The 17,646-nt window shown below is 44.8% G+C and overlaps 2 protein-coding genes across 2 annotated transcripts in view; one reads left to right on the top strand and one right to left on the bottom strand.

The window, feature by feature from the left end:
• IL12RB2 (interleukin 12 receptor subunit beta 2) overlaps positions 1-463 on the top strand; it is a 14,580-nt gene extending 14,117 nt beyond the window's left edge. Inside the window, exon 16 of the mRNA XM_031064079.1 lies at positions 434-463. Within this exon, the coding sequence (XP_030919939.1) occupies positions 434-463 (30 nt within the window). The remainder of the gene's footprint in view (positions 1-433) is intronic.
• A 2,245-nt stretch (positions 464-2,708) lies between these two features.
• SERBP1 (SERPINE1 mRNA binding protein 1) lies at positions 2,709-17,026 on the bottom strand. Its single transcript, XM_031064081.1, has 11 exons — positions 16,972-17,026; positions 14,709-14,892; positions 13,532-13,669; positions 13,318-13,389; positions 12,674-12,748; positions 10,693-10,870; positions 7,362-7,409; positions 5,674-5,762; positions 4,975-4,987; positions 3,922-3,960; positions 2,709-3,135 (listed from the first exon to the last, which is right to left on the bottom strand). The coding sequence occupies exons 1-11, from the start codon at positions 17,024-17,026 to the stop codon at positions 3,079-3,081; spliced, it is 948 nt and encodes a 315-aa protein (XP_030919941.1). The 3' UTR covers positions 2,709-3,078.
• Between the last annotated feature and the right edge of the window lie 620 nt (positions 17,027-17,646).

Here is a 17,646-nt window from a genome sequence, read left to right on the forward strand (position 1 = left end):
ACTACCAGGTCTGGCTGTCCTGGGGACACCCCAGTGGAACGTGGCTGGGGCAGAGTGCCCAAGGCAGGGAGGTTGGTCCTGGGGATGCCCCTGGGGAAGCAGCAGCCTGGCACAGCTGGAAGAGGCACAGCTGGCTGTCAGTGCTGGCTTTATTAAACCAGAGCTCTGTCTTTGCAAAGCCATCCCTGTGAGTACACAGGTGGGCTCAGCTCCTCCGACTGCTGCCACCACACATTCCCACTGATTCCTGACATTCCAGGAGAATCCATGTCCTTTTCCACACAGCTAACTCTTGGAGCTGACCAATCAACCCCCTCTGCTCCTTCCCACCATTGCAGCTCTGAGGTAACTCCCCTGCTCAAATCTTGCCCTCAGCTCATTCCAAAGCCAATCTGCTCCACACCTCCAACTTTCTCTGCTCTCTTTTCCAAAGGATCAGAATTTAAAAGTTGCAGTCCCCTAGATTTGGTGTGACAGCAGGAGTAAGCAAGAGAACAGAAAATGTTATTAAAAGCAAGTTAATTAATTATTAACAACCTACTTGGGAGATGCTCTTCCAAGGCAACATCCATCCTGGGAATGGGAATGCAAGCTGGACTTCCTGGGACAGACCCTAGATGAGCCACTATGAACCTCAGTGGTTTCATTTCCATGTGGTTTTCAGGACATTGTTTTTAAAAGAGCATGAAAATAAACCTTTATTTCACTTGACACCCACCAATATTAAAGATAAATGTTCACAGTTTTAGTTCTTGACACAAATGGACTGAAAGAGGTGAATTTACATCTGACAGAACAGCAGAAGGACCAATTTTAAGTTACAAGCTGTGTTGAAAATCACTCTAGGTGCCATTTGGGAATGCTCTAGAGCAAGAAAAGGGAAAATCCAGCCAGCAAAATCACCTGGGTGGCAACTGGAACAGCAGCTTGGCTCAAGGAAGGGCTGTGCTCCAGGGAAAGCTCTGCTTCACCTGTTTGGGTGCTATCCAGGCTATCCCCAAGGCTGCAAGGGCAGCACATCCCACCAGACAATGGGAGAGGGAAAAGGAACAGCTCAGCTCCTACAAAAGCCCCACACTGAGAGCAGAGTCAGGAGAGGAGAACCAAGGGGTTTTCCCACCCTCTGATGGAAAATCTGCCTCCTCCTCCTGCCTGGGGCTGGAGATCCAGATGAGGGAACTGATCCATGGTACTCACAGTGGGTCACAACAGAAGCTCTCATGGAAAACAGCGCAGGAAAAGCAAAGGCAGCTGCTAACACCCCAGCTGAGCAGGCTGGTATTCCATATTCCAAGGTCTCCTGCCTGTCCTGCACAGTTTTTACAAAAATAGGGTGTTACCTTTAGTTTTCTATCTACCTACGAAACTACCAATATGCTCTAAGCTGGCCAAAGAGGAAAACATGAAACAAAATGAGAGTTGTTCCTATTCTCCTAACTAATGCTGATAAAACCCCTACAAAATCCTCTATTAGCCTTTCACTCAACTCTTTTTGTGTATTGAAGGGATACACGGGGAAGAAACTGAACCTATGGTGGATTTTGAGGGAGGAGAAGGAATTTCTTACAATCGTTCTCTGGAAAAACACCCCTTGGTGATGTCCCAAGCAGATCCTGAGCACTGCACTGAGCCAGAGCTGCATTTGGACGGAGAGGTGAAGTGTTGAGGTTTTGGGGTGGATTTTTGGTGTCCCATGCACAGACTGCCATTGTCCCAGTCCAAAGCCATGAGCCACAACTCCCTCCGGAGCCAGCCCAGCTCCTTCCTGGGGACACCTGGAGCAGTGCTGGGAATGCCTCAGGTACTGCTGCACCTGGGTGCCAATCCCACAGCCCACCTGGGATCCACCTGGGCTGCCAGAGCCACAGCTGCCACTTTCCCCCACTCCCAGCTCCAACAATTCCCCCACACTCATGGAATCCCAGCTCCAAGGACAGGAAATTCCCCCACACTCATGGAATCCCAGCTCCAAGGACAGAAAATTCCCCCATTCTCATGGAATCCCAGCTCCAATGACAGAAAATTCCCCCATTCTCATGGAATCCCAGCTCCAAGGACAGGAAATTCCCCCACACTCATGGAATCCCAGCTCCAAGGACAGGAAATTCCCCCACACTCATGGAATCCCAGCTCCAAGGACAGGAATCCCCCCTATCTCAGGGTATCCTCTCAAACAAAAAGCAAAGGTAATTAAAAAACTTTTTTTTTTTTTTTTTGCCAAAAAAGCATCTTGTTCTGTTGAAGGGAAGGAAGAGGAAATAAAGGTCCAGAGGGGGAGTGCAAGGTGGGATACAGGAATTTTAAAAACCTGGTTTTCAGACCAGTTACCCATTGCTGGATCCATACACAGGTATTGAATCATAAACCAATGTGCTTTGAATCTTGATTTCAAGTATCTGCTTTCAATTTTCTAGAAAGGTTTTGTGTAAACAAACTACCCAACAGAGATGAAAATATGACTGGTTTTCCATGTTGGAAGTGAAGCATTAAAACTTAACTACTCCAGGAGTTCATTCCATACAGCACTAACAGTCTGCCAAATTAATATTCCACAGATTCCATGGGCTGAGAAAAATCTGCCAAAGAGGAATTAAGGAAACTGAAGTAGTGTGCAATAATTAAAACCTAGTTTGGAGTTTGGGGTGGGGGGAAAGTCTAAAATGCTGACTTTAAATTAAAAAAAAAATGAACACAAATGAAGGGAAAGCTTTTAACTGGTACACACTGTTCACACCTATATTTCAAGTTTGGAAACGCATATTTTCAAGCAGCAATACAAAAAAGTATCCATGAAGAATGCATAATCTCTGAAAAAATTATGAAAACATCCCTGCTACCATTACATTTCTAAATACAAAACTTGACTACCATATTGTTGCTTCTGTGTAGCGAGAGAAGTTCATTTTCAAAACAGATAAAATTCAGTCTTTAGGTGTGAATGGTATGAATGACAGTCTCTTTTTTTTTTTTTTTTTTGTTTTGTTTTTTTCAATTTCTTAGTTGTTTTAGGATCCTTAAGCATGCAAGCCTCGGAGAGGAAGGCCCGACCAGGGCAGGGTTGGCTTTATGACATCCAGTTTAGGACAGAGCTGGGAAAGCCTCTGGGTCATCTACGTCAGGAGCAGAAGCACTTGACTGAAAGAGAAACATCACAGAGTTATTGCCTGGAGGCAGAGGTGGCAGCACCTTGGGGCTGGAGGAATCACTACCAAAACAATTCTTTTTTTATTTATTCCAAGCATTACAAAGCCTTCTATACTGTTTTTTTAATCCAAGCTATCTGGAGAGGAACTGTAGGCAAATTGATGTTTGCACAATTCTCTTTTTAAAGAGATCTCAGAATGGTCTGGGTTGGAAGGGACCTTAAAGACCATGGAATTACAACCTCCTGCCATGGGCTGATCTTTCCCTGTGGACCAATCCTTACTGAGGGACACAACTGACAAGGCCCTTTCTGGAGCACAAATTAAGTTTTTCATGTTTAATTTTTCTCACTCAGAAACCAGACGTTGATTAAAGTAATTTTTGTGCCAAATTTTTTAGCCCTAAAACTTCATGCATTAGCCAGGAATCTCTCAGTAGTTTTCTGAAAGGCTCTGCATCACATCTAAAAACCAGAGCAGAAATAAGCAATTTCATACTCTTGGTCTTTGGAGAAGAATGGGAAGACAGTGGAACTTCCTGTCATGGTATTAATTTATCAAGAAATATATTTAAAATGAGAGTTGCTTTAACACCTGTAGCTGCAGAGTCTCTGCCTTGCCTAAGACTCCACAGCCCACAAAAACCAGAATTAAAAAGTAACTTAAGCTACAGACTCAGCATCTCCAGTTGCTCAGCACACAAGAGCAGGAACAGTCAGAAAAAGGAGGGGAGTTTTGGTCCCTGATCCCAGGGAATGCTCATGCAGAGCTCACCCACCTGGTTGGGCGTGTGGATCACATCAAACTCCTTGACCAACTGTAAGGAAACAAAAGCAACACAAAGTCAGGTGCAGGAAAGTTTGGAATTACTTTATGGCAGCATTCTTGAAGAGTATTAGTGAAACAACTCAAACCAAACCACCACTGTTTAATTTCAATCCCTTAAAATATTCTGATACTGTTGTCAGGAGAGAGCTTCCCAACTAATAAACTAAAATTTGTGAAGTCTTTGTCTGCCAGAAGGGACAAAACCAAAGAATCTGTGTGGAGAAAACCACAGCACAGAGACGGAGCTCATTTTCCAACCAGTAACAATTTGACTGATGCCTTTAAGGCAAGTAAGTGATTCATAATAAATCAAATCTTCACTGTAGCTACACTGCAGTGCTCCAACTTCACATATTGTCTCCCAAACCCCAATCAGAATTTTTTCAAGGTATTTATTCCCCTGGTGCCTTAGCACCAAAGAAGGGAAAAACATCACTGGAGGTTAGAGAAAAACCACTAAGAACCCTGTTTCCAGTTGGAAAATCTGAATTCCTCAGGTTCAAGATGTGACATGCAGCTGTACAACCAGTCCTTCACCCCCAGCAGGTCACAATGCACACGGAGTGTCCTGGCTGTGGCTGAAAATAACCAGCACTTGTGGTTCTGCTCTGGCACCACCTCAGGCAGCTCATGGTACATTCAGACCTGCCCACACTGGAAAGTCATTCTTCAGGTTCAGACACAAAGACAGCCACTTTCCACCCTCTCTTTTTTTGTGTTTGGTGACAGCGCTGCTCAAACATTCATCCTTTTGTCCTAGCAACCTGGTTTAAAGTCAGCTTTGCACAGAGGGATTTTCACTTGGGTTTAAAACACGCTGCTTGCTGGCAGAGCATCTCCCCCAGGAAAAGAAAGGTGCCAGCGGGATGGGAAAAGGAGGATGCCAGCGGGACGGGAAGAGGAAGGTGCCAGTGGGACGGGAAGAGGAGGATGGCAGCAGGAAAAGGAAGGTGCCAGCGGGACGGGGAGTGAAGGGCGGTGTCCCGAGGTGGGCGGTGCTCACCTTGTCGGTCCTGCTGCAACCCGCACATCTCCATCAGCCAGGGAACAGCACCAAAACCCCGTCCTGGGCACTGCAGCTGGGCTCTGCCCAGCACAGCCCCTGTCCACACAACCCCATCACCCACTCCTGCTTTTCCCTCCGGAAACTTGGAGTTTCTTAGCAACCAAAGTATTTTGCCTTTGCAAGATAATTCATGAACTCACACGATTGCTGAGGTTGGAAAAGCCCTCCAGGATTGACTCCAACCTGTGCCCAATCCCCACCCTGTCACCAGTCCATGTTCAGTCCTTCCCTGGACACCCCCAGGGATGGGCACTCCAAACCTCCCTGGACAGCTCCTTCCAATATCTGACCTCCCTTTCCATGGGGAAATCCTTCCCAAAATTCCACCAGAGCAACATGTCCTTAATCCCATACCAGACAGACAATTACCAAGCCAGTACAGAATCTCATGTTGTAGCAACTCCCATTTTGTGTCCTGGTTCCACCAATTCCTTCCATCCTTTTTCCACTCTTGGTCACCCACCCTGATTTTTCTCCCTGAGGATTTACATTTTATTTGCTTTAGCCCTTGATAAATATTTAAGGCTAGGGATCTGCTGAGAATCCCTCCCTGCTCAGCATTCACTGTAACAGCAAATGAGGGACAAAAAGCTCACACACGAGGAGCTGAAGGAGCTAAAACACAACCAGTCTCACCAGTGACCCTGGAAAATGTGGATCTCAGCACCTTTGCCAGGATATTCCCTTACTGGTTTGTTCCCAGTGCACTTGGTGGAAACCTGAGCCTGGAGGAACAAGGGATGCTCCCAGGAGTTACCAACAGCAGCAACCTTGGAAAATTTCAGCTACTCACTGAACACACCAGGTGTTTTTAAAGCAGTTATTTCTCCTATTTTACACAAATATTTTTTCCACATTCAAGGCAGTTTTTGGCATCCAGGATAATAACAAGAATGTAAAAACCTGCCTATCACAGCTCAACCATAGTGTTTTGGAAACATGACAACACCCAACACGTTCCTTCCCTCCAAGCCCCCAACTCCTGGCACAGCACTCATCAACTGCCTGCTTTTCCTACACAAATGCCACGTGCAGGCTCAAGCTTCCCAACTCCAACTGACTTTTCTCCTGTAGTTACACAACATTCGGACTTTCAAAGGCAACACACTGTGCAATTAAGCCCTGTGATCTTTAATTACCATTTGTGGAGCCTTCACAAGGCTGCCAGGGGATGGAGAGGTCTGGAGCCAAAGCTGCTGCCAGGGATTCCATGGGTCCTTCCCAATATCCCATCCATCCCTGCCATTCCCCCTTGTCCTCTCCCTGAATCCCCAGTTCCAAAATATCCCTTCCTTGCTGCTTTATTTCCAACACATTCCACTGGGATGTATTCCACAAAACAGCTGGTCCCTACTTCACTCCTGATTTCATTTTTCCTTCCCCTGGAAATTTCTTTGCCAAACTTAGAAGTTTGTCTCAACAAAGAAAAGTATTCCACACCTCAGCCTAACATGGCACTACTCAAACCTAATACCAACACTATGTAAAACACTACAACACCTTAAAGATGTTTCAAATTCCTTTCTTACTATTTAATTTTTTATCACTGCAGGGTACTGAGATTTTATTTCCAACTACTGGTAGCCATATGGTAATTCCCTTTCCTGGGATTACAAGGAGTGGTGGGATCAGTGGATTTGTGCAACATTTCTGTGTATTTCCATCCCCTATGCTGTTTTTATCTAAAAACAAATCACTACAGTTTACCAAAACTCATTTTGATTTTGGTATAACCACTGAACAAACCAATTGCAAATTCCCTAAGTAACCTGATGATTCCCCTATCCAAAGGAATTAAAGGTTATTTAAAACTCCAACAAAAAACTTGGCACATTGTCCTCAGCCTCTTCCACCACTGGGGTGATAAGTCAGACATACTGAACAAGTTGCTTATTCTGAAAAACCCTGGGAAACATTAAATTTCCATGTATTGGTGACTCAACAGTGCTCTGATTTAATAACTGATCACTTCTTGAAGGCAGTACTACCCTTTAAGGTCTTGAGGAAGGCTGTCAAAAATTAAGAACAAACTACCAAGAGAGCCAAAGCAGACAGTGAGAGATGGACAAACAGCAGCAACAAAAAACTAGAAACTCATGATAGAAGCTCTTATGATAAGGTTTGAAACCAGCAGGATGAGGAGCAAGGGGACCAAAACCATGCTGGGTGCTGGATGGTGCACAGTGAGACAACAGGCATGGACAGAAAAGCTCCAGATTCAGTAAAATTCTTTCTTTTGGTGAGTTTTTAATATCCAAACGTTCCCTGCTGAAGGAGCTGATGCTCACACCAGGTATCACCAGTGACACAGAAAGGATCAGTACCTCATTTGAATCCAGCAGACTCCCCTGCATTTCTGTCATCGCCTTTGTCTGGTGACAGTTGTGTGTCCACGCCAAAGTGACAAAAGGAACAAAGGGAGAAAACAAAAGGAAGAAATGAGACTCAACTACATACAGGAACAACAGGTAATCAGGTCACAGGAGCTGCTGGTACAGATGGCACTGAGCACATGGAGCAGCACAGGGAGCAGGGAGCAGCTGTGCACGCAGCCAGAGACAGCACAGGATGGATGTGCCAAGGGTGGAGACAAGAGAAAGCTCAGGTGGACACCAAAACAAGGCTCAGATGGGTGGTCACCAAAAACCAGCTCAGATGGATGGACACCAGAAACCAGCTCAGATGGACACCAAAGAAAAGGCTCAGGTGGATGGAAACTAAAGAAAAACCGCAGGTGGACAGACACCAAAGACAAAGCTCGGGTGGACGGACACCAAAGACAAAGCTCGGGTGGACGGACACCAAAGACAAAGCTCGGGTGGACGGACACCAAAGACAAAGCTCGGGTGGACGGACACCAGAAGGTTGCCCAGGAGCTGCAGGAAGCCCTGGCAGAGACCACACATGCAGGCTGGTCTCCAGCATGGCCACACATCAGGCACAGAGATGGGAAGAGCTGGGATGTTTGAATCATTGTTCATGGAAATCCTCCTGCAGAGCCTTCATTCAAGAGTCATTGCTCCCAACTCTGAGGAGATGAATCATTCTTTTCCAAAATACATTTCCTAATCTCCTAGTGCAACTTCCTCTAAGGAAGGATTGGATTAGTGAGGAGGTTTGAAGAGGCACAGCAGGGACAGTGTTCTACTGGGTATCAGTTTTTCCAGGAGCCCTGGATTCCATTTTTGGGATGAATTTTAGGATCTGTCCACAATATAACTCGTTCCTGGTTTTCTGTAGGAACTGAAGACTCAAGGCACTAAAGCAGCTGCAGAGAAAATCAGGAACTCTGTTCTATGGCAAAACCCCGTGTCCTGGGAAGAGGCTCCTTGGAGCAGGGCTGCTGAAGGTCCTGGATATGTCAGATTAAAGCAGCAAGAACCTGAGACAGAATTGAGTTCATTCTGTCAGTACCTGCAGAGTAAAGGGGAGCAGGAGGACAGACCTCAGGCAGGGCTGAGCATTTCAGCCCTCAGCCAGGAGGAAAAGGAGGACAGCTCCTTCCCAAGACTGAGCAGCAGCAGATCCTCATTCTCCCTTTTCCAGACTCCTGGGGCATCTCCAAGGAGTTTCCAAGCTACAGGAATGCAGGTGCTCATCACAACACCTCAGATTTCTGAGAGATCTATTGGGGCACACAGGATTTTTCAGCCATAAGAGTACAGAAGATTTGGGGCTAAAAACCAAAATTTACCTATAAACCAAATCGCTTCCATACATCATCTCCTTCTTACCAATAACAATCAGAGAAACTTTAATTTCTTGACTCCTAAGTACATCCAAGAGGACAAAGAGAGGAAACAGCAAGTGATTGGTGGTTTTTTAAAATATGTTGCCTTCTAAAGCTGCTCACAAAGGAGCTGCAGTGGAAGCTTTCCTAACGCCTGTATTATAGAGCTATTCTCCTATAATCCTGAGAGCAAATCCCCACACTGCTTCCCATGGGATCAGGGAACAATGAAGAAGGGAGATGGGGAGACACATCTGCTGGGTGGACAATAAAGCAGGCTAAAGGCAGCTCAATTTGAAGGCAGATTTGTTAATACCTCACTTTCATGCTTACGCAGCAAGAGGCTGTTACCTTCTTATGTGATGGTGCTAAAAATATCCAACTTGTTTATTTGAGAAGTTCACCTCTTAAATAGAACAATCTACTAATTATGTCAGGTCTGCCATGGCAGTAATTTGATTATTCACAGTTTTTGTTGAGATTTTTTGTTATTGTTTTTTGCTTGGTCGTTTTGTTAGGTTGGTTGTTTTTTGGGTTTTTTTGTTTGTTTTTTTTTTTTGACTTAACTAATTCAGTTTTCAAATGGAAAATACAGTCTGGATTTTTCTAGGTTCTAAATTTCTCACAAGTAGCACCACCTTTACTATCATATAGGCTCATATATTAAAATAAGTGCTCTCAGATGAGTAAATGTCAAATAAATCTGATTCAGAGAGACTGAGGGAATTTGAAGAACTCCAGGTTTAGTAAATCTTGGTAAAGTACATAAATACTTCTGTTTAATACATTCTTTCAGCACACAGCAACATTAAACGTAACTCAAATTCCCTTTTCTACCCAAGCAAGAGAAGCAGCATTTAAAGAACACTTCAGTGAACAGCTCAGAGGAGACACAGCCATGCAATCACTCCAAGGACTGAAGTGCCCCATGCAGCAAGGGAACAGCCTGGTCTGTCACCAAGTCACCCTCACTGGGAGCTCAGCCAGAGCAGAAATGGAACTTTCAATGAACACCGAGCAGTGCCCCCCACCCTGTATTACATCCCAGCTCCCAGCATAAAAATTGGCAAGGTGTGAAAAAGCAGGAAAACATTTTAGAGAGCAAACAGAGTATTACACACTATCCAGTCACTTCAAAGGACTCAGCACCATCAGTATACAAAGTTGCTGCCACCAATCTCTTAAGTGAGCTACTTAACATAATACAGAGTGCTAAAAACAAAGATTAGAACCAAAGATTAGCACAGCCCTGCATTACAAAACAAGAGCTCTCAGCACTTCCCTCCTGGTGCATCTCCCCTTGCCACTCTTGGAACAGAATAATGAACATTATGCAATGCCTGGAATGAGAAACTACAAATTTAAAACAATTCTGCAGCAGCTAGGCTGAGTGTCACTGGAGCACATAAATCATTCCAACTGCCTTCCCAAGAGCTTGTCTGTGTCACAGCACTAAGTGAGGAGACACCCACACCACAAATTTCAGATGCGCAGTTGGGTTTTAAGGTCTCTGAGGCATGACCAGTCTTCCTTCAAGCTGACATCACTTAGCAGGCACCATGAACCTGTGTACTGCAGAGCAGATGCTAAATAACACAAGCTGCCTTTTTTAGAAAGCAGACTTGACAACATGCCCCTAAAACTCTCACCAAGAGGCAATTCTTACAAAGCTAAGGGCACAGCTCAGCTCCTGAAGCCAACCACAGTCAGAATGGCCACTTGTGCTACTGCAGAAGTTCAATGCTGCTAAAAGAATGTTGCTCAAATGAACAAGAATAAAGTTCATGTTTAAAATAACATTCCCACTTTCTAAACTTCCAACAACAGGTCAGCATCTCCCAGAAAGGAGCCTCCACTCTAAAAAATGCTCATCAATAACAAAACCGTCACAAGGTGGACACTCCAAGCATGGAAAGGCACTTTACCTCCTCACTCTTTGACTTGTGGAGCACAAATCCTTTTTTCCACTGCCCATCAGCTCCCTCGTTTGGTTTGCGGATGTTGAACTCGACTTTTGCACGATCCTTGCTTTGAATGGCTTTCCACTCATCCAGGGTCATCTCCTTGGGGCCTTCTTCCTTAACTTCTTCAACTTCGTTCTCCCTGTGGTCAATTCATGCAGATCATGGTCACAACTAAGGATTTACACTCTGGATACAATTCCAAAACCATTTGCTGGCTGGTACCAGGTTCTAAATTGAACTTTGCCAAGGATTTAGCAGTTAAGAGGTGAAAATATGAACATTCGCTTCCACCACAGGAAAATTCATCTCCTTTAGAGGGAGTGCCAAAAAAATTACACCCAGCCACCTCTGAGCACAGCAAAATGTTAAAATTAAAACTGACCCATGCCATCAAATCGCCACATTAGTGTCAATTTTATTTCCAAATCTGAAAGCCCAAATTCTGGCATGACTTGTTTGGAGCTCCTTCCCCCCTTTTTGAAAACCATCTCACATAAACATTCAAGTCAAGGCAGTGAGAACTCGTTCTTCCCACAGTTTTCAAGCTTTTCAATATTTTGAAAACCAGAATTTAAGCAGCTTTGGATAATTTGCTTCCTTTGTTAAAACAAAGACAAATATTCAAACAAGTTTTACTTCTAGCTAATTTGAAAAAGTAACTGCACACACGTTATTTGTGAGATACAGCACATCTCCCTAGAGCCAAAGGCTATTTTTAAGTAAAACACACAACCACTGTGCTCAATAACAGATCATATTCCAGCTACTGGAAGCCTCTGGTCATTGTTCAGTGTGTTTATGCAACTGAATTTCTGATTTATAGGAAACCAATGCTATGTATGTGCAGCAAAAAGATCATGAAAGCCTCAATTTCAAAGGTTTTCATTTGGCAGCCATTAATTTTGAACAATAATGCAAAGGGTTGTATGTCAAAATAACTGTATTTCAACTTTTTCTCACTGTGAAGGAGAGAATGATTTTTGACATGGGACGTAATCAAAATTTTTTTTGTTCGAACCAAACAAGTTTGTTTTACTGCAGTAAAACATCCTACAGTTTGGGACGTAATCGAAATTTTTTTTGTTCGAGCCAAAGTTTTACTGCAGTAAAACATCCTACAGTTCTGCTGAAACTCTGAGAGCAAAGATCCACATAAAAGCAGACTATTAATAAATTACCCATGTGGAGATGCTTTTTTATATAGAGAAACTTTTCAGAAAGGCAACCAAGCCATGGCAAACACATTAGGAATCATTAGGAACAAGTACTCCAAAATTCTGTTTGCCATTTTTGAGTCCTCTACAAAGCCCACTCCTCATTAAAATACAACATTAGTCACACTAGGCTACCATAAAAATTTGTATTGTATTTTTACATCAACTCAGTATCAGTAAGGCTCTTTCTGCTTCTCTGGTTACTCTTTCATTCACCCAGTCCCTGGTTCCTCCAGTAACAGTGTCCAAGTGAGATGGGAAGAGACCCAGGTAACTTTGAAAACTGCCTGGAGAATGAAAGATACAACCTTTCTCCTACAGCTCAGTCACACAGCCTCCAAGGCTGCTCTGGAAGATTAAGTTTAAAAAGTTGCCTTCCACTGGCATTTCTGCCTCATTTGCTTGGTGCTGCTACCTAGTCTGAGCACAGACACTTTTGGATTTGGAATCTGGAGCTGCAATCTTAAGACCCAAAGTGTATTAGAAATTATTAATAATAAATAAATAAATAAATAAATAAATCTGAAAGAGCCTGCAGGACACCAAGGAATGGTTTAAAGACAATTTCCAGACACAAGGTTTTTAAGCAGACTCATTCAGCAGCACTGTGGATGATCTACTGATGATCTGAGTTTGGCCAAACAGATGTGGAGTAAACAGCAGAGGTTAAAGGGAATGGAACAGCACCTGTGAAGCAACCCAGGAGCACGGAGAGGGGTGGTACTCACTTGTTTTCAGAATCAGCAGGCGGATGCTCCTCTCCCTCCGGCGTTTCCTCAGTTACAGCTGACTGATCCAATTCACTGCAATTACATAACGGTGGGAGTTGGGCCTTTTTTACAACTTCATCCCTCTTTAAAGCTATGTAAGATCAACAATCAAGATCCACTGTGGATTTACTGTTTCAGTAAGGATTGGTGCTCTCTGTGCCTTTTAAACTCTATGCTTTTCCCTTAACTAATGGTTTTCCTCAATGCTTCCTACAATCCCTCCTGAAAGGCTCCCACTCTCCCTTCCAACACAAAATGGATTTGGGCATTAAAAACAGATCTCAATGGGACAGCTGAGTTTTTGTAATACAAAATGCATGCTTATCCTGATCAAAATTTACTAAAAGTAGAACAGTTTCATTTTAACCAAGAATTGTTACCAAACCAGCACAAGACCTCCCAAACTTCCCCAAAACTCTGGCTGAACAGTGAAGCTATTCTTATGCTACAAGAAATCGCTGGGGTTTTAAACTCTGCAGAAGCGTGGCAAAAACCATGGAGATCAAAGGCAAAATGCAGCTAAATCTGGGTGTTCTGCGAGCCATAATTAGGGCTGATTAACATAGTGCTAATGGTTTTCTGAGCAGTGAGAGGATACTAACGTTAGCTCGTCTTTGACGGTTCCCCAGTTGTGTGATCCGCTGCCACCGCGCTTGTCCTCGTGCTTTAGCCCGCTGAAATGTGAATGTGAAACAGAACTAACAAAACTGAGTTAACATTATAGTGTCCAGACACAGAAATTCAAAAGATCAATTTTAAACGGGGGGCAGAGCGGTACAGGAGAGCCACGAGGGACAGGAAAAGGCAAAGACTCACGATCTATCACTGCCACTGTGTCTGTCAAATTCCCGTTTGCCACGAGAGTCAAAGCCATCTCCTCGGCCCATCCCGCGCCCGCGGCCACGGCCCCGGCCCAGGCCTCCACGTCCACGCATGGGTCGGTCCAGGATGGGTCTGCCATGGAACACACACAGCATTTCATGCTCTTGTCCCTCTTTGAGGATTTTATTTACTTGGTTTTGCTTTGATTATTACTGTTTGGAAGCTGGGTCAAGTGATTCGCCTCCAAAAATGTACAGCGTGCTTCATGGTTCTTTTCATCCCTGAGAACTTTATCTACTTGTTTTTCCTTTGATAATTAGTTTGTAGCTGGGTTCAGACTCTAATTCCAGAAAAGTCACTCCTCCATCCCTGGAAGTGTCCCAGGCCAGGCTGGAACAGCTTGGAGTAACCTGGGATACTGGAAGGCATTCCCACCCGTGGTATGGGCTGGAACCAGATCACCTTTAAGGTCCCTTCCAACCCAAACCATTCTGTGGTTCCATGATTTTAGAATCTGGAAACAAATACTCAGGACTGCTGTTTGTTTGTGTCTTCTGGCATTAATTCTTTGTATTCTGTTACATAATTAACTGATGTTAAAACTTCAACTAAACTCATTTTTATCCAACTTACTTTAAAAAGGGTTTTAGCTTTGGCAACTGAAACACTAATATTTGAACATTACTCAAATTCTGGCTGCCTCACAATACTCAAGACAGCTAAAATTTCATATAGATCTAAGATGGCTTCACCACTTCCAGGTCTGAAGCCATTGCAGCCAGGGTGCAAACACCAACATGGACAAACATTTGTGGGTTTAAGTCAGTTGTGCAAATTAAAGCCACAGCTGTAACAGCAAACAAATCCCATCCTGCAGGAAACAGCTATGTTTGGGTTCCCTTCCTGAGCTATCTGCTGTAGATGTAAAGAAATATGGTGAATATCATGATTTAAACCATAATTCAGTTACACCTATGACCTGTTCACACACATCTCTCCCAGCCTGTAACTTAAGTTTGCAAATAAAACCATGGAAAAGCAAAGTGTTATCGCTTGCATGACAGGAATTCAATCTTGATTCAATAATCTTTTTTACCTGATCAACAGAAGGCAGGACAGCCCTGCCTGTCAGAGCTAGGAAAGCTGTTTATGAGCAAGCCAAAACTCTTACTTATCCACGGAGAACTCTCCTCCCTCGCCCTTCTCCTCGGCGGGTTTCTCGAAGCGGCGCTCGCGGGGAGGCCGTCGCTCGGGTCTCCTGTCGATGGGTTTGCCTTCGCCCTGCTGCTGCTGCTGCTGCTGCTGGTCAGGCCTCCTGCCAATCCTCCTTATCCCTGCAACATCAGGCCAGACACATCAACGGAATGTGCAGTGCTCCAGGACAGATACCAACCCCGGGCAAACAAGCGGGAAGAGAAGTTCTATTGCTGCATAAATTGAGCAGCCCCACTTCCACCTGACTCTTTCTCAGTCCCTTTTTTACCCAGGATTTCAAATTGGGTTTGACTGAGAACTTAGGTAATCCCTAACGAAACAACAGGGTCAACTTTCAAACAAAGATCAAGGTAAGGAGAATATTATTACTATTTTTTTTCTCTGAAAGGTGCTTATCAGGTAAAACAAGTTGGTTTCATTTGAAGAACAGCCAAACAAAGTGAGCAACACTTCACTGGCCCTAAGACAGTCAATCCTGTCCTCCCTAGGACAGTCATCCTGTGCTGTTCTAACAGCTGGACCCCATGATCTTGGAGGTGTTTTCCAACCTGAATGATCCTGTGATTCTGCTCTTGGAAACTCTTCTGGGAAGCAGTGCCACCACCTGTACTGGAGAGGTGCCACCAGCAGGTACTGGTCAGTGACTAACTGGGCTCCTCACCCACATGGATCCTCCCAGGGCAACATTCCCTGACAAAGATTCTCCTTCTGGTGCACTCCTCAAAATAGCTGAAGAATCCACAGTGCCACCGAGCTGCCCAGCCTTCTTCCTCCCTGCCTAGGCCTCCTAAAAGGGTTTTTATTGCAAATAAAAACCTCCCGTGGGCATTCTCTTCTCTACCAAGCCCTCTCAAAGATCTAACACAGTTTTCTTTTCCACTCATGTGAAAGGCCTTGTTTACTCTTCTTTAAAAGATGAGGACAAACACATTTCTTACACCATTTTCTTGCCAAAGCACTGGCTCCAAAATTAACAAACCAGCTTTTAAATTCAAAGCTGATTTTTAATTATTTTTTAAAGAACCGAGTTCCTGCCTAGCAAGCAATGTCAAATTTGGGTGGGGCTACAGAAGTTGCAGTTGTAATGATATCCAAGCCAACACACCCAGATGAACAATGTCTCCCTCACCTTCCAAGCTGTGTTTAACATGAAGTTTGCATGGCACACCGAGCTCCCTAAGCATTCCCGACTCCCTGGGGAAACAAGGGGTTAAACGCAGCAGCCTGCACCGGGAGAAGGGCTCTCCAGTGCGGACGGGCATTCCCTGTGAGCAGGAGAAGCAGGGAGAGGAGCAGGCATGCTGCAGAACTGGAATGGAACAGCCACGGCTTTTGAATACTGATGTCCCCATGTCAACTCGAAAACTGACATTAAAGCTGCTAATGTAAGCAACGAGTTATTTCTCAGCATCACCAAGCTTTGAACTGCTAATTCAGCAGGCAAATCACTTGCAGCCTTACGGAGTAGTGGAATAGCTTAAAATACATTCACACAGGAAACAAACCCTGGCATCGAGCACCTTTATGATGCCAGAACTGCAAAAACAGCCACGCACAGAAATAGACATTTTCAAACTGGAACTTGACTTTGTTTACCACACTGCTACAACAGCAGCCCCGACTTTCGCTGTTTCACTACCACAACAAACCACGAAAATAGTTATTTTTCACACTGCTCTTGAAAACAGCTGTGAAAATCGGGAGGTGAAGAGGGGCTGCCCAAAGCCCTCCTGCGGTGCCGAGGACTCTGCCGTGTCCCATGTGTACCTCGTGGGGCAATCCTGCACCTCGCTAAGGCTTCCAGAGGACACTGGCTTGGCGAACTGGGACTCCAGAGAAACCACTGCATCCCTCACACAGAAAACACTCCTAACGTTACTGAGCACGAGATCCACAAGCAAAGAGTATTTCTAACATCGCTCCTAAATCTGTCTTCTCACAACGTGCTTTCGAATAATATTTACAACACCCACTTTCCAAAACAAATAACATACTAAAATTATTTCTTTCCTTAACAGCATAAACCAGTGGAGAATCAGAACCACTTTGTAACATAAATGAGGAAGCATTAAGATGCTCTCACGTAGCACCGTGCTCTGTGAAAAGCTTGCTGAAATTGCAGTTAACCTGTTATTCCCTTGCTCCCACGTCATCTGCTGCCACCACACTCCGATGGGGTTTTTTTCCAAGGATTCCTTTGAGCCCGAGCTGTGACCCACCTGCCGAGCGCTGAAGTTTGGGCGCGGTGGAGCTGCTGCCCGCACGGGACGCCATGTGCCCACATCCCTCCCCATCCATGTGGGGCCCGGCCTCCTAATTCCCAAAGCACGTTCTTCAGTCTCTTTGTGCTTTAATTTCTTTTTTTTCCAAAGCTTTTCATGTAGGATGTCGTGAAAATTTAGAGAAACTAAGAATTCATGCAAGTTATTATTTAAATACATATGAAAACAACAAGATGGTTATCAACGCTGTTCCCCTAGAAAATGACCCAAACAGATCTTGGAAAGCTCAGGAACTTCCAGATATCCTGTAAAATCCATCCGAGTCCCTGAAACACGAGTCAAGTCTAGAATACAAGGCTGGACGGGGCTTGGAGCAACCTGGCCTAGTGGAAGGTGTCCCTGCCCATAGCATGGGGTGAACGAGAAGGGCCTTTCCAACCCGAACCACTCCAGGATTCCATGTGCCGGCTTAGATGGGACATCGGAAAGAAATTATTCCCTGGGAGGGTGGGGAGGCCCTGGTACAGGGCGCCCAGAGCAGCTGTGGCTGTCCCTGGATCCCTGGAAGCGTCCAAGGCCAGGCTGGACGCGGCTCGGAGCAGCCTGGGCCAGTGGAAGGTGCTTGCGGCAGGGATAGAACGGGATGGCCTCGCACATCCCTTCCAACCCGAG

This window comes from Geospiza fortis, unplaced genomic scaffold, assembly GCF_000277835.1.
Source record: "Geospiza fortis unplaced genomic scaffold, GeoFor_1.0 scaffold69, whole genome shotgun sequence".
NCBI classification, from domain to species: domain Eukaryota; kingdom Metazoa; phylum Chordata; class Aves; order Passeriformes; family Thraupidae; genus Geospiza; species Geospiza fortis.

Coding starts and splice junctions, on each gene's coding strand:
- SERBP1 (XM_031064081.1), bottom strand. CDS start 17,026: ATGGCGTCCCGTGCGGGCAGCAGCTCCACCGCGCCCAAACTTCAGCGC. Junction 13,390..13,531: donor CACAGTGGCAGTGATAGATC/GTGAGTCTTTGC, acceptor TTCACATTTCAG/CGGGCTAAAGCACGAGGACA. Junction 7,410..10,692: donor ACAAGTCAAAGAGTGAGGAG/GTAAAGTGCCTT, acceptor AACTGTCACCAG/ACAAAGGCGATGACAGAAAT.